Source organism: Centrocercus urophasianus, unplaced genomic scaffold (genome assembly GCF_019232065.1).
Source record: "Centrocercus urophasianus isolate 14NV4802_14NV808 unplaced genomic scaffold, USGS_Curo_1.0 seq_12, whole genome shotgun sequence".
NCBI classification, from domain to species: Eukaryota; Metazoa; Chordata; class Aves; order Galliformes; family Phasianidae; genus Centrocercus; species Centrocercus urophasianus.
In genome coordinates this window covers 34,686,508-34,707,834 of record NW_024884364.1, presented here as the reverse complement: position 1 = coordinate 34,707,834, position 21,327 = coordinate 34,686,508, and the positions used below count along the sequence as shown (strand labels likewise).

General features: G+C 36.6%; 1 protein-coding gene across 1 annotated transcript in view; it reads right to left on the bottom strand.

Moving 5' to 3' along the window:
* The window catches only part of EFHC2 (EF-hand domain containing 2), a 59,465-nt gene that overhangs the window by 6,463 nt on the left and 31,675 nt on the right, over positions 1-21,327 (bottom strand). Inside the window, exons 8-13 of the mRNA XM_042810760.1 lie at positions 19,416-19,581; positions 18,277-18,419; positions 13,703-13,899; positions 9,714-9,847; positions 4,657-4,854; positions 3,994-4,086 (exon numbers count right to left, since the gene is read on the bottom strand). Coding sequence (XP_042666694.1) covers positions 3,994-4,086; positions 4,657-4,854; positions 9,714-9,847; positions 13,703-13,899; positions 18,277-18,419; positions 19,416-19,581 — 931 coding nt within the window. The remainder of the gene's footprint in view (positions 1-3,993; positions 4,087-4,656; positions 4,855-9,713; positions 9,848-13,702; positions 13,900-18,276; positions 18,420-19,415; positions 19,582-21,327) is intronic.

Below are 21,327 nucleotides of genomic sequence, written 5' to 3'. Positions count from 1 at the left end.
CTTGGTCTTTTAGTGGCATGAGAACCAGGTGATCAACTAGGAGGCTCATTGTAAGTTGCATCAAGTAGCACTGCTACCTGAGGCACTAAAGATTAATTTACCTATTTAAAAAAAAAAAAAATTCACTTCTGTCCCACTGCTTGTGCTTCCACAGCTTAAAATCCACAAATGTTCCTCCAGAGTTCAATAGACTCAGTCTAGCACTGTGCAGAAAAGAACTATGCAGCCAATTTTAAGCAAAACTAAAAGATATTTTAAAAATAGGGACATACGCTTAGCTAAACAAGATCATTGACAAGTAAACGTCATCCGTTTCTTTTTCCCACCATCTTTTTCTTCTGTTATCTGACACCTATTTTTATATATATATATATATATATATATATATATATATAAAAACCTTCTGGGGAAGGACTGCATCATTCCCAGTCCCTGTTAGCTTACATTGAACATTGCAGCAAATTAAAATATTAAAGAAAAAACATCTAGATTCATTTCTTCAGCACTACAACAACATTTATTCATTAAACAAATGATAACTGTTAATTGTTAATTGTATGGGAACTGCTGAGTCACGGCCTGAACCTCTGATTGATCACCTGAGGTGAGCACTGAGTCAGCCAGAGGAGCACAGCTGAAGGCAATTCACCTGTGCTGCAGGAAGGGGTGGAGCCTGGCTGCACCTCTCCTAGACCTATTGAAGAGCTGGCTGCCAGTGTGAAAGGATCTCTTCTGGAGATCCATTCTGCTGGAGTTTTGCAAGAGAGCCCAGGATAGGGGTAAGCTTTCTATCTATTCTCTTTTTGTTATCATAATCTGTTTTGCCTAATTCTCTTGTTTATTTTATAATTATAACATCTTAATATTCATTGATTATACATTAATTATGCTTGCACAAACCTAAAGAAGTGTTTATAATAAACAAGCAGTTTACTGGCAGAAACAAGAGTGTAGCATCTGCATTGCTTAATGAATTGTGATTAAATAATTTATATAGTCGTATAATTGAAGACCTACATGAAACAAGGCTGGTGGAGAAAGGAAATACATTTTTAATAAACTAGAGGTTTGTTGAGAGAGGCTGTGGAGTCTCCTTCTATGTCCTTTCCAATCTCTGAAACTCTGTGATTTTGTGAATTACAGAAACTTTGGGTACCCAAATCCTACTATTTCACCATCCCACAACAATCGCAAATATAAATTTACTTCAGACAGACAATTTAAAAGGGTCTTTTGAATCTTCATAGTCTTCATGCTAATTCTCTCTGCACTTTGTGGAAACTGAATGTTCTTCAGGTACAGTATATGAAGTTTTGGGTCATCTGGAGGTGATCATAAAATTAGATGACAATTTCTAGTTCCATCCCTTGATTTTAATAAGTGATAGATCATTGTGGTGTGATTTACAGATGTAAATAATAAATATTTTAAGGGTATTACCTTTTAAAATGAAAAAAAAAATGAAACCATTAAGTCCAACAGAAAGTCTTTGCCACCCAATCTCAGAGAAAAGCTGAATAAACATATAGCTTCAGTCTTCAATGATTATCTGATCACATTGTCTAGGTTCATTTTATAGCTGAACAGGGTCCAGCTAGTGCATTAAGCTATACTGATTTTGTGGGAATCAGTCTAACAAGTCTTATTGTACCATTTTCTTCTTTCATAAATTCAGATATACACATTAGGAACACTACTGCTACTTGCTTCAGAAGCATCTGTGAAAAAAAATTGCATACATCCTCATCAAAAATAAACAACAACAACAGCAAAAAAAAAATCCAAAAACAAAGAGAGAATATTGTTTACAAACTTTGCCCCTATTGAATTGTGTACTTCCCAGGAGCCAGACTAGTCTGCGTTAACAGTAAACCTATCTGTTTCATGATTCTTCAGTCACAAAGAGAACTAGAAGAAGCAAGACAAAAAGAAAACTCTAAATCTTATTCAGCTGACTCTACTTTTCAGCTTCTAGGTTACTGGAAATTAAATTCTATGAAATACAGTTCACAACATCTTTCCCTGACTCTACACTCTCTTGAAACAATACAGAAACAGTACACTTATCAGGCAGTGTCAACTGCACACAATATTAAGAATGCAACACTCTTTCTTATTGGCAGTGTAGTTACCACAAAAATTAGCATTTTTCAGAATTGCTACTATTGTAATTTAGAATCAGCATTATTCATCACACTGTCATATGGAATACTACCTCTACAGTTTTCTGAGGCCCAGCTTCACACTATGTAACTTTCTTATACAGAAATCTGGCGTACTAGCTGGCCATGGCCCATTTCACGGGAAAATGGGTGGTAGTTTAGAAATCCAGCTCTAACACAGGCTGAAATTACTCCCTCTCCTATATCCCCTACAGAAAGAACCTACAGAGGCTGAGACCCAGTTCTGCTGTCATGAATACCTGTCTAGATTTGGGAGAAATCCAGGCTTCCTCCTTGTCTTTTAAGCTTATCTCTTATTTTTATTGTAATGTACTGGGCTTTTTCTTCTTATCTGCCTACATTAAGACTCTTTAAGAGAAGAGATTCATCTCACAAAAGCTTTTCCTAGTACAAATTCACAAACAATAAACATGTCTCTAGAGCTTAGTAGGCCTGTCTGTTTTTCATCAGTGTTGAATTAGTACATAAAGGAAAATCTCCAGTCCCTTGTCTCTGTATCTATTCAACTGCAGCCTTTATAAAGTGAATCTATGAGAACTTGTTCTTTAGCAGAACTTTAGTAGTGTCCTCCAACACTTTTTGTGTTGGAAAGCTTAATGGGAATTCTAAAATTGAGTTTTAGATTAGTGCTAAAATTCAAGCATGTTTCTGATGTCTAACGGTTGTAATTCAATTGTCAGAAGTGATGAACAGCCAATCAACTGCCGAAGATGAAGGGAATATTCTGGAAGTTTTTGGTCTAGGGGGAAAAGGGCTTTGAAGAAAATAATCTCTTAGGCTTCTTAAAGAAAACTTGTTGGTATTGACTGAAGTGAGAAACCTTGGTTGCAGTAAGTAAATATAATGAAATGGATTCCACCTTTCTGCTTGACAAGAGTGTACTCATTATTTCATAAGTCTAGATGTTAGGTTTGAAATTAATCCTCAAATCAAGAAGCACATCTACCTGAAAACATCTAAATGTCACAAGACCTGCTTCTGCATTTTACATACTTGGAAGGCACAGACGAAATAGTCAGTGGTTTCCCTTGAGGGAAAGAAAAGACCAGTGAGCATGTATTTTACCTGTTTCCAGTAAAGCTGCAAAAATCAATGGAAACCAAACTCACCATGACACAAGTATTCAGAACACCATGAGTTACTCTCAACTCTAGCCTTTAAACAACTGCACTGAATATTAGTTCTTTTCATTTCTATTCCCATGAATACAGCCTACTCAATTCGTTTCAAAATAATTAAACGTGCTATGGAAAAATAGCCAAATGCAGCAATACTCCTTTTTAACAATTACACTAAAATGAATTTTTCAGATGAGATTAAAAAGAGAAACAAAGCACTTTTATTTACTACTGCTTGAAGACTGCTTGAATGATTTTCATTGATTCAATGTGTCAATGAATCAAGGACATTGTATTCATCTTGGTATTTTTCTTGAAACTCACATAATGTGTTTACATGAGATTGTTTTTACCTTACATATATGAAAGAGGCACAAATGCAAAATAAAGTCATACTGATAATAGTAAGCACCAGTAGTTGACTACCACAATACTAATTTCACAGAATTCTGGCAGAATCCAGGTGATCTACCATGCCAGATAAAAACAAAGATGTTTTTTAGATGGTTACATAGTAGTTGATTATAATCATTCTGCAAATAGGAAAGTCTACACATATATAGGGGGGGAAAAAAAATCAGCATAATGTAATGATTAAGATTACTGAAATGACAATCTCATAAGAAAGTATTAAGTAGATATTTGAGATTGATTCGTACCCATGGAGATCGTACTATCTGCTTTTAACTTACATGGTCAGTATAGTTTGTAGAAGATCATCGGACAATGGCAACTTGAAGGACTTGCAAACAGTCCTGCAGGTCTCATAGGGTAACACTCCACATCTACACAAACAGAAATAGACAGTGAGAGTTGTGCACTAGGTATTTGCTAGATTTATTTCAAGTTAATGTCAATGTGAACAGAGAAATGTGTAGGAATTGTAGGACAATAAAAATGCAGTTTATGAAATTTCACTGTTACACAGCTGATAAACTTGAAGTGCATGTGGTAGCTTGTATTCCTTCCCTGAGGTTCTCAGCGATTCTCTGTTATTCTTTATCTGTGATATCACAGAACAAAAAGGGCAAGTGATCCCACATCGTTGTTGTTGCTGTTGTTAAATCCCTATTTTCCTCTTTGATTTAATATACTGCTTTGCTTGTGAACAGGCATCTTATTAGGTCACTTAATACTCAGCATAGCAGCTAGAGCAAAAAGTCAATGAACAAAATAAAAAGCAAACAAAAAAGGCTATCCTTTCCTTGTTTGCTGTCAAGTGTCGAAAAAGGCTTTACTTTAGAAAAAGTATTCTGCAACTGCAACCTATCATTTGCTTAGCAACAAACAGAAAGTAGGTAGGCTTCCAAGCAGAGTTTTCCAAATAACAGCCAAGGATATTAGAGGAAACTTACTTTTCATGGTCATTGTACGCAAGTACTACAGATAGTTGTTCAAAATTCTCAAAAGTATTTTTCTTTAGCTGTTCTTGAGCCTTTGCAAGGAGGAAGTAGTGGTCCATTTCATATTCTTCTTTCTCTCTGTAATGGCGTCCAAGAGTCATAATCTCATGCTCTGAAAACGCTCCATCCGTGATACTGACTATCAAATTTCTGTTCACAAAAACAGCAGCCTACATTAGTTTAAGTAGAGTAGTTAAGAAGTTAATAATCACTAAATTCCCATGGAAACATCTATTATAGGGCACTCGTTATAAAAGGCTGTATTTATTTAAAATATTTAAATTTGAAATCCAGGCTTGTTCAAGAAAGTTTAATGGGAAGTACTTGACATTTAACTTTTGGAAGATGTCTATGCTTCCTTTGTTGTTGGCCAAACACAAAAAAACACTTTATAAACCTGATGGAAGCCTTACCTGACAATGCTGTACTAGCACAGAACATTAGCAGAGATTATCTTTGTCACTACATTTGTTCAAAAATGTAGTAAATTATACAAGGAACTATTTTGTTTCTAATTGTATTCTGCATACTGCGGTATATGATCAATTATTTGTAAATTGTCTGTAAGCATGTACAATGAGAGTTGCATAAAAGAATTAATAACAGCAGAAGAAAAGTGAGTCAGAAGACACCAACAAAGAACAGAACATTAATCAAGTGTTAAGTCACTTTCCACAATGCACTATGAAAGCTGGTCCCATTGGGTAGTATTCATGGGAAAGCTGGGGGAACTGAAACTGGCCACAGAGAAAGGGCAGAAAATTACAGCCAATTTGTAATCACAATCTCCTGGTAAGAAAGGAACACAAGAGGCAGTAGCGAGACCAGCTGATGATCAGACACTGCCAGAGCCCACAGGGTCAGCTTGAAGTGTCCTTTCACAAGGATGCTTGTGCTGCTTAGAAGAATCAGCCCAATCCAAGGAATGAGTGTTCCTGAGATCCATCTGATAGGTCAGTGCTGGCACTGAATGACTAGTTCATTCCTGTTGCTGATAATAGCATGGGAGTGATTTGGGGGTAAGCTCCTGAAAGCACTTATGGGCTTATCACTTATATAAACTATATACTAATAGTTTATGGACTACAAACTAAGCACTTATCACAAATGGACACAAAATCTGGGATTAAGTTAGTTTAGTTATACATAGAAGTTGGTATACATTGGTATATATTTTTATACGTATAGATTTATCCATAAAGCCTTCTAGTTTATATTACTGGGGGAGGGGTGGAGAAGGACTGCTTTTGATGATGATGAAAGCCTTGCAGCTGGGACTGTGCTGCCTTCAGAGTTTTTCCATATATGCTGGATGTTGATTCAGCGTGAAGGAAGAAAAACACCAGTAGGAAGAAAAACACCAGTAGCAAGAAAATCCAGGGGACTTCTCATTTTCCAGAGAAAACTGGACTGTAGGTTACCTCTGTAGTTACAAGGCTTCCTGTCCTACAAACCTTGATTTGTGTACCTGTACGTTGGCATTACAATTCCACGTCTGTCTCCAGTGAACTCACATTCAGTCGGATTTTCTTAACAGCAAGCATCAAGAAAGACTTATGTATTTCAGTCAACATTAATTACCTATTTATGGTGTTTCTGCAAAAACTGCACTGGGACTAAACTTTATCATAATGGTTGACGCAATTAAAACTGTATCTTGTGGCACTCCTGTGGGTATTGAATCATTGTGATTACATACCAGTCATTGAAATGGAAGAAATTACTAGAGATGGAGAAAAATCTGACATCAGATTCAAACTACTGGCTGAGGAACAGTTAAATTCCTTGCTGATTCTGATAATGATTCTCTTAACATCTGTATCTGAACTGAAAGCACAGAAATTCAGTACTCTTCAAAACTACAAAATTTTGTTAATAAATGTAATTTTTCAGGCTGTTGCAGTCCTGTTCAAATGATGACACCTCTTCATAGAATATGCACAGCTGTTCAAAAAAGGATGCTAATCACCATATAGCATCTATGTCAATTGCTGCTTCTTCATACTGTAATCAGAAACTTCTTTTATTTGCAATGCAAGGTGATAAATACAAGGAAAGGACAAAACAATCCAAACCTTATTGAGTTTATGCAAACTCAGTGACCAAAACTTGTTCCAGCTACCTATATTATCTTGTTACTATTGTTATTACTCACACTGAATATCATTATCTACATTACATATATAGTTACTACAATTTTCTACGTATACTCAAGTATATTAGTGAGAACATGAAATAGAGGACAAAACTGCCTAGTAAGACTGGCACTCTAAATGTCTGGGCTATCAAAGCTGAATGCGGTTTTACCCATGTGAATAAGAATCTGCAGACTGGATTTTTCCAGTGTTCAGCTTTTAGAATTCTTATATTTTCTCAAGGAAGTCAGTGACAATCATGTCATCAGAACCTCAGATTCAATTATTGTCTCATCTGGGAATTAAGGAATTTTCTTGTGATTACTAATGTGTGAGATCCAATATTCACATACAGAATTACATCTAAATTCTTCCTCTCAAAAAGAAAGAAGCTGCAATAATTGTTCCCACAGCTTCATTGTCTCTTCTATCACTTCTTTTTGTTCTAGAAGAGCAGGACAGATTGCAATCTAAATTTGGTAGAGAAAGAAGAAATAATTAATTGCTTAAGAGGGCTGTTTCTCAAGCTGAATTAAAGATAGACATCTTTGTTAAACCCACACATGGGTCTCTGTTGCTGACAATGAACTGTCTTGCCAGTAGCTTCTGAGAAAAAGCATTCTGGTTAGGACCGTGTGGTACACAGGCTTCCAAGTTTTAGTTATTTTCTTTTCCTCTCTAACAGAGTTTTTTATATTTCAAACATCAGCTTAGGCAATAGCTTCAGTATGTGACATGTATTTATCTCCTTGAGTGCCATAGGTTTGCGTACTGAGAATAAAGTAAATTGTATAATCGCAGTTTTAAATGTGTAGGTTTAAATGGAGCTTGCATAAATTCATGCAGGTAGAAATCTGAACAACAAAATGCTTTAGCTGTATTTAAGATAAGGGGATTATTATGCTGGCTGAAGCTGTCATTCAAGTAATTGCTTGTATTAAAAATAATCATTTGTGGTTAGTTTTTGTCCTGAAATGCCATGATAGATTTAAAATAACCAGTGATGCAAACAAGAAAACAGAAAATTGAAAGAGAAATACATATTCTTTTCACAGAAAAATATCTATCACTTGTCATAGATGCAAAAAAAGCTCTCTCTTGCCTTTGTCATTAAAAAAGGTTTCTTTCCCAAAACAGATTTAAAGTAAAAACTACTACGTAGTAGTCTATTTATATCCATATATACACTATTCGTTACTATAAGGCATATAAGTCAAATGCTCTTTAGAGGTAAATCCTTCCTCTGGCAGTGTGATTGCCATCTGTCTGGGACCTTAGCACCTTAGCAGGAGGGATGCAGACCATTAGCAGGTGCTCAGACTCCCCTGTATGAGCAGTGAGGCTAAAGGATCATTATACGGATTCCCACTTTTTCTCTTGCTCATGGTGAAGGATTTTGCACTTCTACTGCTGAAACCAAGTGCCTCAGTACAATGTAATTTGTAATCTGCTCCATGTCACAGAATAGCACCAACTTAAATCAAACAGCTGGGCTGTAATTATATTCACTTATCTGCTTGATAAAATAAAAATAATTCCCTGCTGTTTAAAGGCAAAATCATCCCTTCTAAATCTGTGCTCCACCAATCTTGTCATGAAAATGTTCTGAAAGCTTGACCTGTTCATAGCACATATGCAAATAATTATTTGCAAATTATTTCATAATTTGAATTACAACTATTTTTTACTTAAAAGTTATTAACCATATAAATTAAAATCTTTTTCATGTGCCATAAAGTTTATCCAGATGCACATTAATTTTCAATTTTATCTCTTTCTTACTCTAGTAATAACATTTTCCTTCTAAATTCAGTTAGCAGTTTAAAATCTTGCCTCTGTTGAGTAAAATATCTTGGAGTCTAGAAATGTTTTGACAAAAAAACTACCTATAGCTCTGGATTTCCTTAGTTTGAATCCTGCTTTTAATCACTCAGTTTTGGATTTCCAAATACCAGTTATCATTTGTCACTGCTTTCACTTCACTAGAAGAAACTTCTACATCTCTGAATGTCTTCTGGCTTATTTCACAAGGAATTTTCAGCCTCAGTTACCATTTCTATAGTGATGCACATGCAGTATGCTCACATTTTATGATTTTATTATGATCATTCCTAAATGTATATCATCACTGTGAAAACCAAAATGCTTCTAGGTAAGATCTCCTTTGTTCCACACCGCTAACTTTACCAGTATGCAACACAGTTCATGAGCTCAAGTGTTACGTGGGATGAACTGAAATCAGCTTGCATTTGAACATTATTTCCCCTTCAAAGTAACTATATATCCTTGTTCATTGCCACATCCTGATCATTACCAGAGTCCAAATTTCCACTCGCTCTGATATTGCTGAAATTACTATGCAAGTGTTAAGTATTGCTCTCACAACTGCTTTCCAGTTTTTGAAAGATGCTTTTCACTGATCCAGTAACTTTAGTACACTTCGGTTCTGTGTAGACAACCCTCTTCATCAGTAATTTAAAACGTTAATAACACCATTTTCAGAAGGCATAAATTACTGAATTTGTGAACTATTAATTCATTTGTTTGACTATCTCAGCTTAGATTTATCTCTCAGTAAATATTTTATTTTTTAATAATTACTGCTTTATCGCACTTCTTCATAGTAGCCAGATCCATGAAAAGCAGGCAGAATTTAGTAGAGTTTTTCAGCTTACTTGAAGCTATCTCATTTCTCTTTTTCCAAGGCATGGACTCACTATCTTTTTTCCGCACAAATTCTTGAAGTAAACGTGAAGAAACATACACCATTTGTCAGCTAATATGTGCAGAAAGCATGAAGAAATATTAATGCTCTATATATTTGGGGGGAATGTGCCTTCATTAAATATTAAAAATGAAAACCCATTGTCTCACCTGAAAGGGTCATACTCTATCACCTTGGTATGCTGAGGGTCAGCAGCTGCAAACACCTGTCTGATTTCTCGGGAACGAGGTTCGGCTATATCTTTCAGTTTCTTGAAGATGAAACCAGCATCAGCCACAGCGAACTTAACAAAGGAAAGCAAGACATACATTAGAGAGAAAGGCACTATGCAACTCATGTACCAGCAAGAATTGTGAAGATGCAGAACAATTCTGAGCTGCTAGTTTCTTCATTGCTTCGTTTCAAATGTGTAAATCTGCAAGGTTTGGAGGGAAAGTTGCTACTGGAAAAAAAAAAAAAAAAAAAAAAAACTCTTGAGAATATAAAACAAAAATAATAACAATCATCTGCTCATGAACTATCAGAAAGCTTATTCCAGATACATGAAAGGACATCGACTTTTGCTTCAAGCACTGAGTTGTTAAAACAGAAGCAGAAATATTCAAAGTGCAGCTCTAATATCTTCGTCCTCATTTTCTGCTGGTGCATTTCACTTAGTTTTCTATTAATGAACTTCACCAATCCAAAGCTAAGCTAAGTCATTGGCTACAATGTACTGTTTCAACAGATATTCTCATTCATATCAGACTGACTATGCTTTACAAACTCAGAATTACCAGACTGGAAATTGGTTAGGAAACAATTTTCTTATCATGTAACAAGAATGCTTATTTCTTCCTAAATAAGTGATTAAAATAAAACTGAATTCAGATGAACAGCACTGGTGCATTTAGGATTCTACCCTATATTCCGACTGCTGTGTTAGAACTCTACCAAAGATTTATTTGCTATGCTCATTTTTACCATTGATGCCTATGTGTTTGGTCATTAATCTGGGGCAGAGTCAATTGAATCAATCAGTGGAGTATTTAAAGATGGGTAAAGCTTCCTGTCTGCTTAAAAAAATGCCATATCTACACAGAGAAAGCAGTTGTTCTTACAACTTCTTCCTAAACTATATATTGCAAACACCTATGTATAAACAGCTGGTATGTGAGCAGCCTGGTACTCTTTACCCACTTTCCCAACTTCTCATGCAATTGCTGACCTTCTGATGTCACAGCATTGTTTTGTTTCATTTCTTGCTAATGCCCATGTCAGAGCTTATTATGTTGAATTCAATGGAAGCAAAATCAACCTTCATGTCTGTACTACAGAAGACTATGAAGTTAATACAGAAGGCTACGAAGTTAAGACAATTGAGACCATTCAGAGTTGATGAATAAATTTCTAAGATGAAACAGCAATGCCTTGCTTGAAAGAATCCTCTTTGAATCTGGATAGTACCAGTCAATGATTGAGCAATACACAAATATTTCATTTGGAAGTAAGATTACTCTAAACGCATCTTTCTTTCTCAAACTGGAAAACAAACTACTTGTATTAAAATGTTTTGAAAATTAGATCCTTCAAGTTACTTTCATTACTGGCTATCATCACAATGAAAAGATTCATTGATTTTTTTTCACCCTCTCCTTTAAATACAACAAATTTTGAAACAGAAAATCAATGGCATTTTTCAAAAGGCAAACATTTCACCCAGATTTGTTTTCACTAGTTTTCAGAAAAGATTCCAAAGTGTTGTGCTGAAAAGAAACCTCTCTCTATAAAGAAGGAAAAAGGTTTTCTAATTTTAGAAACAATTGACAAATATTAATCTTAAAAATGTTTCCCTTACTTCTAATCATCTTCTGTCTCCTCTCTAACAACTGTTCAAAGTCTTGTGGTTTGAATATATAGTTCCTTCATCAACTGAGCTAAGTGTATCCTTACTTCTGGACCTCTTGCCAAAGGAGGTGAATAAAACATCTATCATTGGAGAATAAACCTATCTTTTTTCCTACCAGTAAGAAATCTTCACCTTGCAAAGAACATTTTAAAAAGTAGTACTTTTAGTACTGTTTCTTCCCATTCAGTAGATTTTATTTTGATGATGTAAAATCATTCAGTCTGGAAAACTAAGATTGCATTTATTTGTTTCAAGATAATCAATGCAAACAGCAGTTCCAAAGAACATTTACAACCTAATGATGCATGATGCATTTTGGAGAACAGCTTTGATTTTTATTCTACTAAGAGAACAAACAGTCCAGCAGTAAGAAAACACAATGTATATAGCTTTGTATTTTATTGCTTAAAGCATTTAGCAGTCATAACATTTTATATCAACAAGCATTTGCAGACATTCCTCATTGCTCTAGGGAAGGCAGGTGGTGCTAATTCTGCATTGCAAAGAAACCACACCGTTCTGCCATTTTCAATCAAGAACAGCACACGTGGCCCAAAGGCAGCACAGGGTCAGATTGCATCTATCTCTACCTCAACAGCAGAAGGATATCAAGGATGAAACTCTCAGTCCTTAAGACTATGCTAGGGCTACTGATATCTTGAGAGCCTTGCAGGTTCACTCAACTGTGGTGAGCCGGCAGACAGGGAACAACTGAACTCTGCACAGAGAGCCCTCTCCCACCCCTGTTCTGAAAAAGTCTGGACCAAAAGGCAGAGAACGGTGTCTCGTAGCTTGATAAGCACTCCTGGATATTCTCCCCAGTCATGCTCTCAACAAGATTAAGCAATGGGCAGTTCTGGAAGCTTGCAGTAGGCACTGTTGACACTGTGACCCCACCATCACTCATGAAGCATAGACACAACCCCAAGGCCTCACAGTACATTGTCCAAAGGGCAATACTCAAGATTACATAGTGATTAAAAAACAAGCCTAAAAAGGGGCTGGGGATGCAGAAATGTCTCGACTTCTGAGCTCATGCACTGTTAAGATTATCTGGTTTAGAACTGCTCCCAGTAAGAATTCCCAAGTAAATCACAGTTGTCTTTTTTTTTCCCCCAAGTATTTTAGCAAAGTTCATCATTATTTTTTTTTTTTCAATCAGGTGAAAATAAAACTCCACAGAACTCACTGTGACTCTTCTTTCTTCTCGTTTTCCACCTCTGTATCCTTTCTGTTTTTGACCTCAGAGACAATTGCTAGAGGACAATCCATTTTTCTTGTATATATATATATATTGAATGTGTTCTTGGTTTTTCTTTACCAGTCATCTCTGTGATGACTGGTAGCATAAAGTACACATAAACAGAAGCACTCCAATTCTCTACTTATTACTGCTGTCCCCTCAGAAGGTAACATCAAAAGGTAGTGACACTCAGTACAAACTGTAAGCCCCAAATCCTTTCTGCGATACAAATTTATAATTTTAAAAAGCAATGTATTTTGTGAAATAAATATGTATGAACACATATTTTATTGCCAATCAGGCAATAAAATAGCCTCACCAGTCAGATTCTACACTAGATATGGCTGCATCGAGTGCTGTATACAGTTCCACTCTCTACATCTCACAGTTGCCTGGCAAGGGCACACTAAAAGCAATGGAACCTTTCTTTGGATGAGACTCTTATTCTGACAGAATTAGGTTTAGTAGAAAGAAAGTCTTAGATTTACAACAACATGAGGCGCTACATAAGGGGAAGGAAATCTTCACCAAACCCCAAATCACTAGGACTTGCATTGAATGTAGTAGTGGGTTAGTTTGTAACAAGTAAGATGCTTATTCCTTCTAACAGGTATTTATTTGCAAAAAGACAATGACAAAAGACAATGAATCTTTTAACTTACTGCCACACAAAGCTGTGGAAGCAAATAATATCTGTAGGTTCAAAAGGAATTGGAGCAAACTCAAAGGCAAGAGGTTGATAAACAGTATCTAGAATAAATATACAGAGATACTGTATTAAGGGTGGTTTTAAAGTGTAAGCATAGGTGGTGAAAATGTGGAAGGGGAATGGACAGTAGATAGTATCCAGGTTTACATGCTGTCCCTCTCTAGCATCTCCTAAATTCAATGGTAGAAGCAAAGCACTGGGCTCTGAACTTTAGGTGAAGAAATTAGGCATAACTTATTCTGAAAAACACAATATAGATAAGATACAGCCAACAGAGAATAACAAGAGCCTGCTTCACCTCATTTGCATGCTTCTCCATATAGTTGATAGTGTATTCATCAGCATCCACCAAAAGAAAGTTGTGGCCATGGAAACAAACTCTGGCTCCAATAAACAGATCCTGAGCCTTGAAGTATTCAGATGGTTCACTCTTAAAGAGCTCCTGCCCAGGCTTTTTAATGCGACTTCTTTCCAAGAACTTCCCACCAAGTATCCCTATGGAAATAAAATTGTAAATAATTAATTGTGACTTTGATTTGGAGGAAAAAAAATAAACATGATAACAAAAACCAAAAACACAAAAAGGAGCTAAAAAACCTCTCAAAGTCAGACAGTTCGTATTTAAATATTAGTTTTCATCCCCAGGTTTCTTGTCTCAAATTATGCTCTCCCTCCTCCCTCTCATTTCTAAAGGAAAGATCTCTGCTGGTGTCCACAGCAACAGTTACACTGTTCATATTCTGTGATATGTCCCATCTGAATGCCTGCCAAACACCTTCACTTTTTTCTTTTTCCTAAATTGTGAGAGAAATTTGCCTCTTCAGATGGTTCCCATAACCCTGTTGCCAGCCTTGGGACTGACCGTGAGAAATGTAAGATGCAAAATGCAAGATGCAGGCAATTATCCTTGAATTGTTAAAGTGGAAAAGAAAAAAAAGCAGAAAAAAGAAAAATCTGCAACTTGGGATAAAGCAGTCCTACTGAGATCACAAAGTTTGTTCCACTGCACTTCTAACTTGTTTTTAAGGCAGTTTTGAGTATGAAAAAAAAGCAGAAATGAAGTGACAATCTTTCACATACTGTTCTGCCAATGCAACTTAACTCCTTTCTGAACTGGAAATGTCACATTATTTCTTTTCACATTATAATGATTTTACTCTCGCCACTGAGCGCTGCCCATATTGCCCAAGGGTATGTAAGGTATTAAAAAGAATATTTGTCTTTCTATTAACACTCTCTAGTGCACTACAAGATTACATCACATTTACCAGTCTTTCTAGAAAACAGTCTGTCACATTTACTTTCATCAGGATTTGTGCCCTACAACAATCCTGGAGTGGCTCAGGTTTGCTTCCTGTTTATATCTCAGCTTCTAAGCCAAAAGCCAAAAAGCATACTTCAGTAACATTTAATGATGCTTTATATATTAGGTAGTGATGCAAGTTCAACAAAAGGCTGATGAACAGTGTAATAAAATGCCATTTATAGTCAAAATTATAAATGAATGTGAAATCCAAACTACTTACTAAACCAGAGTTCAGATCAGATGTCTTACTTAATTGCTTTACTCATACCATTAAAGCAAAAGACAAAAAATGCACTAAGGTAATGGTCAGGTCTAGTTTAAATTAAAAACAAACAAACAAAAAATTAAAATTACTAATGTAACTCTAATCTTAACACGTTCCTTTTCATTTAGCTATTAAAACAAATATGAAATGTTATGTTATATAATCCTGGCAACCATTGATAATATTCAAACAAAACTGATCACTGTAAGAATGAAATTTTACTCTTGCCTTTGTATTTCTACCTAATTGTGCATCTAGATTGGACACTTACCTTAATACCTCTGTTGGATAACTTGTTTTTAAATGTTGTGTGTTAGTACATTTCAAATGGTGTGAAAAACAACAACTAAAAACACTTAATTAGGCTAGAAATTTTACACTGAAACTTGATGAGAAAATGTGATGGAAATCTACAAGAATCAGGTTCAGAGCACAAAACAAACACCACAACCAAAGATCCTCTTCCATTAAGATCAGATCAGGCTTTGTACGTGTTTGCACAGCTGCTAGCTTGGTCTAGAGCAAAAAAGGGGTTGTGATCTCCTGCACGGGGAGCCAAAGTTTTTATGTTTTGACCCCCACCTCAAAAAAGTGCTTCAAGATGTCCAGCCCTGGGTATTTCAAGTACAGTTTCACAGTTTTACTAAATAGCATAAAGTACTTCTCTGCAACCTTCAGATCACTGAACTTAGAGGAGTAACTTCAATACTTCAGTCTTAGGATTGAGGTTTGAAACATATTTGTTTGCCAATTTATACTAATCCAGGCAAACAAAACAGGAAAATATGCCCTTTGAACCTACGCACAGGGGATATGGTCAAGCTGTTATTCTGGGAACCATTTACCATTTTAACTCCTCTCTCTAAGATTTGCTCAGCCCTACTCTACTCACACCCCATTCACTTCAACAACACTTTTCCTCCTCACACAAGAATGTTCATCTCACTCCTTATTTGCATGCCTTACCCTTTTTCCTTGCATCTCATAACTGACCTCTGCAAAGCCTTCTCATTCTTAACCTCAAGGAAACCCGGTCTCTTTTCCTTCAGATATGACTAAAATCAGGGAGGGACAGAGGGAGAGACAGAGGGAGAGAAGAGAAAGGTAGAAAGAATAAAGGAAGAAAGCGGGAACAAAGAAAATTCTGCAGTCTCAGCCTTCTTTCCAACTTCTGCTGTCACCTTAATCTTCTTATCTTGTTCTCACCAAACTCTCCAGTGGTCAGACCTTGGCCACATCCTCCCACTTCATCTTTCTACTGTCTCTTTAAAAAAGCTATTTGATTGATACTGATACTTGTCTTCTTTGGGTACCTTAAAGCATTTGTTTCTGTCGGTATGCAAACTTGTTCATTTATTGTTTCACACTCCATTTGACTACCAATATTTAATGGCTGTAAACCTACCATATCTGAAGGAGTGTGGAGTTAAGCATCCTCCAGAAGGGGCCCTGAGCTCTCTGAGGCCACATCTAATTGGAATAGTTCAAAGGAGAACCAGGCAATTCAGATGATTGGGATCAAAGATTCAATCTGTTTCCCAGACTTCTTTAATGATGCAGCTATAAACTTATCATCCTTTGTGTCTCCAGACATAAGCAAGCCAATCAAACGTGTCATTCTCCAGTACAGAACTGAGCTGCTCAAGCTTCACAGCAGTATTACATAACAAATCCACATATATATGTATACTCAACTGTATAAAAGAAGTTGCATACATTACAAGCCACTGGATGGCAGAAAACTAGTAAAGTAATACTGACAGGACACTGCTGCCATAAAGAGCTTTATGCTGCATTTATGCAGGGACACCTGAGAAAGATCATTGAAGGCAGGTGCTCTCTATATTTTCAAAATATTCCTGAGGAAAAAAAAAATGCTTGCATTCAAGTGGAGGATGGAGTCTCTATATTTACACGTTCATAATACAGTTTGATGTAGGCACAGATGCCATCAGAAGTTCTTTGCAATGAGAAGGCTCACATCTTCCCTAAGTCATGTGGAACGCCCTACTCAGATGAAAGGCACTCTAAATAACTTAGCACCATTGCCACAGAAAGAATTCTCTAGGAATAAAGAATGATTTAGATATTCACATCTTCATTTTTCATGGATGTGATGTTCATCACAATTCTGTTATGAATTAATATAAGAAATAATTTTCTCTGAAGGCTTACAAGCAAGGTTGCAAGAATGAGCAGACCTCCCTGAGAAAGCCTTTACTGTAGACAGGTAGCTTTACCACTCACAGTACCAAGTAGGTCAGTACTAAGTGAGACGGTCATTACTGCAGAGCATACCTGGGATGCTGTATTAAGGCTCTTTGTGTCAAAAAGGCTGTATAGGACATTCAAACAGTATCAAAAGAGCTAGGGTTCTACAAGAGCCTCACAAGATAACTAAGAAAAACTTCTGTAACTACTTTACTCTCTTCTTTGAGACAATGTGATCTTCTGACTTTTTTTCTCCCAATGGTTTTCATTAGAGGCTGACAGCAGGTTTCTTAAAGTAAGTCCTTTAACCACACATCTTGAGAGGTGCCAGGGTACTCCAGGATGTTAACAAATACAATGCCACTGCTACAGATGTTCTGTAGCCTTCCCTCAAAAACACTACTCTCTCCAGCAGGAGTCCACATACCCAAAGCTCCTCTGCCCTTTTGAGTTACAGAATGACCTCCTGCAGTCCTTCCCAGTACTGTGCCACATGCACATATACACATGCACACATGTGCAGGAAAACCTTCACTCTTTGGATGTTCAACATGACATGATTAATAATAATGTATTACTAATAATGTAAAGTTGTCACAGGTTCCTCTGCCTTCACGAGCTGTTTTGATATAAAGGATATTATGTAGATATAACAACACCATTAACTCCTTGCAAAATGAAGAATTTACTCTTTCATTCTCAGTGTCTTAATTTTCCTGCCCCTTTTTGCCAGCAATTACAGTTCAATTCCTGTATGTTATCTACAAGAAAAGCATATGCTTAAAGGCCAAATTTTCAAATTAAAATGTAATAAAAGTTCAAATGCATTAAACTTCCCCAATCCCCAGAAGATATTGTGAAGTGCTGCCATAGAATGAACAGCACTATTCTGAATGACGAAAATTATAAATTATTATGACATACAGCTAGGTAACATAACGCAATAGATCTGCTGATGTAATTCCCATTGCACTTAAAATGCCACATCCCCGCTTCTGCAAGCGCTGAGTCTGGCCACAACGTCCACTGTAAACTGAAATCAAATGAGCAGAGTGACTGGGACTGATTGCAAAACATTGCTACATCTTACCTGTCTTCCGCTGTGTATGTTCAAAAACAGAAATAGTATCATCACTCAGGAAGTAACAAATAACGAATTTCCGATCCTTATCAATAGGATTTTCAGTAGCAAGTTTCGCAAGAAAGCGCAGCGTGTTACTTTCAAGACCACATCTAAAAAAGTTAAAGAAGATGTAAAAAACAGAGTGAGAGAAAAGTCTTATTCACTTAGTGATGCGTTCTCCAATGTTTCATAAAATACATTAATTGTGTTTTTCCTGGATCAAGAAGGGAAAGGCCATGAAGTTCCCTACTTCTCCAAAAAATTATTTTCAGCTTAAATTAATTCAACCAACCAGACTCAGTCAGATAGAAAAGAATTATTTTCAGGGAAAATTACTTCTCTGCCAAAGCTATGAAATGAATTTGTATTCAAATTTAGTTGCAAATGAATTGCTTGCTTTCTTTCCAGATGCAAATGAAACTTTCTTTCCAGAGCATTTATAGACAGAAAATGTATTTAATGTATTTTCAAATCAAATTCTGAATGGTAAGACACACTAATATCATTTCCATGAAATCAGGCCTACCAAATAACCTTTCTAGTTTGATATTTGTTAAGTCATTGTTTTACATGATTTACAGTACCATTAAATGCACTACCAAGTCTTTTCTAATAGTTTTCTTCTTCTCTGTAGATTTTACAGGTAGTTACTGGTTCTCTAGCATGCCACCTTGCTTTTCACTAAGGTCTCACCAACCATTGTCTGACAAGGTATTTCATAATGGTAAGTAAAGGATTTATGCTTTAATATTGCAGTAGCAAGCTGTGTGAAAATCAGCAGGCAAAAAAGAAAATGTTCAAAAGTCAAACATAAAAATAAATCAGTGTTGGACTGCTGAAGCATTCAGAATTCCTGACTAGTTCCTGGTCTATGACTTCCATCACACTGACACTGAACACAGCAGAAGGGAATGAGGGAGAAGTATGGGAGGGGCAGAAATTTTGCTGAGTTCAGAGAAAATTGAGTTCCATGTCAATAAACCATTCCCCTAAAAGTTGGACAAACTGCATATTTTGCCAAAAAATTACATTCCCATTTAACGTTCATTGCCTTTACAGGAGAAATAATAACAAAAAAAGGTTGTAATTATTTTTCACCAAAATACCTGTCTTTTTCCATGAATTTCTTGAAATCTTTTTGGGGAGGCTTGGGAATCAAACTCATGCAGGAGCACAGGGAATCCTCTTCAGAACCAAATCCAGTATACGGTGGAATAGGTTTTTCTGCTTTTGGAGGTGACGGAGCTTTATACGGAACTGGGGTGAAATCCTCTATAATAAAGACAGCAATGTTTATTTGTTTTGTTTTGGTTTTTTTTTTTCTGATGAAGCTACTCTACTAAGGATCTAAAATTTCATTATGAATACTAATTTGCCTATTTCTGTAACAGAGCAGTAATCAAAGTGAAATAGGATCCCTCCTATAATAGAAGAGTAAAAAAAAAGACACCATTGAAGCTAATAGTGAAATTATTGTTTCATCAAGGATGGCAGAATTTTGTCTGTGATCCCAAAGCTTTTTACAAAAATCACTAAGATACACAAGCAAAAGAAATGACAAATATAGTTTTGAAGTGGAATAGAAAAATAAATGTAAAATTGTAAGTTAAAATTTCAGTTTTATCCCTTGAGACCACATCAATAATTAATACTTGCATACCCATGTTTATCCCAAGGAGAAAATAAATAAAGAAGGAATCAAATTTTCACATTTTTATATATCATACCTGAGAAGAATTTTAAAAGTTTATGCCCATTTTGGTACACTGAAACCAATAGCTTTAGTCTGTATCTCAACTTCATCCAGAGCTTTGGAAGATTTTTCTCCTTTTCCCCACTCTCAGGGCTGTGTCCAGCTGGGACATGAAACACATCAGGATGGAGCCTGTGCAACCTGCCTTGGGCCCCACTGACCTCAGGAGGGAAAGTTTTTCCCAGTATTCACTCTGACCACTCTGGTTTCCATTTATCCCCACTGTCTTTCTGCCACATACTTGTATATCAGGCTGCTTGGTCTCAGCAGTGGGTAGGTGCAAGTGGCTGCTGGGCACAGACAGACACCTGTTCCCTTGGCTGAGCAATCCTGATCCCCTGGCTTATTCTCCATGCTGACCTTGGCCAAACCTTGTATTTCGCATACTGGCCAACCCAAATGAGAACACAGCACCTTGATGCAGCCCAAAGCATGCTGAGCAGAGGGAGGACAGTCATTCCCATTGATGTTCAGGTGGCTGTTTTCATGCCACCCAGTCTGTCATTGGCCACCACAGCTGTGGCCTCATGCCCAGCTTGCTGCCCAAAGCAACTCAAAGGGCCCTTCCTCTCTCAGCATGAGCGAAATGGGAAAGCTGAAGAGCTTGCTGCAGCCCAGCCAGCTCAGCACAGCCCAAGTGGAGTTGTGCCACCTCCACACCTTGGATGGCCACAGAAATGTCCCTGGGAATCTAGAGCTGGTCAGGCTACCAAGTGTAGGACAAGCACATGAGGCAGACTAGGCAGGAAGATGGATCACAATCCACAGCTAATTTACAGGAAGTGAAGAGTTATGTAAGTGACCAGTGTGTAAGACTTCACCAAACAAAATAAAGTTTGTCTCTCCAAAACTTAACTTCTCTACCCAGAACTGAAGAGAGATGAATCATCTAGACTTGTAGCTTAGTTTTCGGCACAAGTAGAGGGCAACAATAAAACTGGTGTCACCTGGAACATTTTCTGAAGTGGTTTGTTATTAAAATGTTTTAAACAGCAGTATATCAGAAGATCAAAGCAACTTACCCTCTTAAAGTCTAACATGCCTAACAACAGCACGGAGTTGAAAAATACGGAGAGAATTCAGATGCCAAAGTTCTTCTTTACCTTGAAAATACAACACTATTTCTTCTGGCCTTTATCTCTTACAAGAATATGATCTAACTGAAAGCACCAGTACCTTTCTCTTCTCTCAAAAAGAGAGTTGCAAAACCACCCCAACATTTTTTTTTTTCCCCATAAAAACTGTGTGTGCCCTTTCCATAGTTC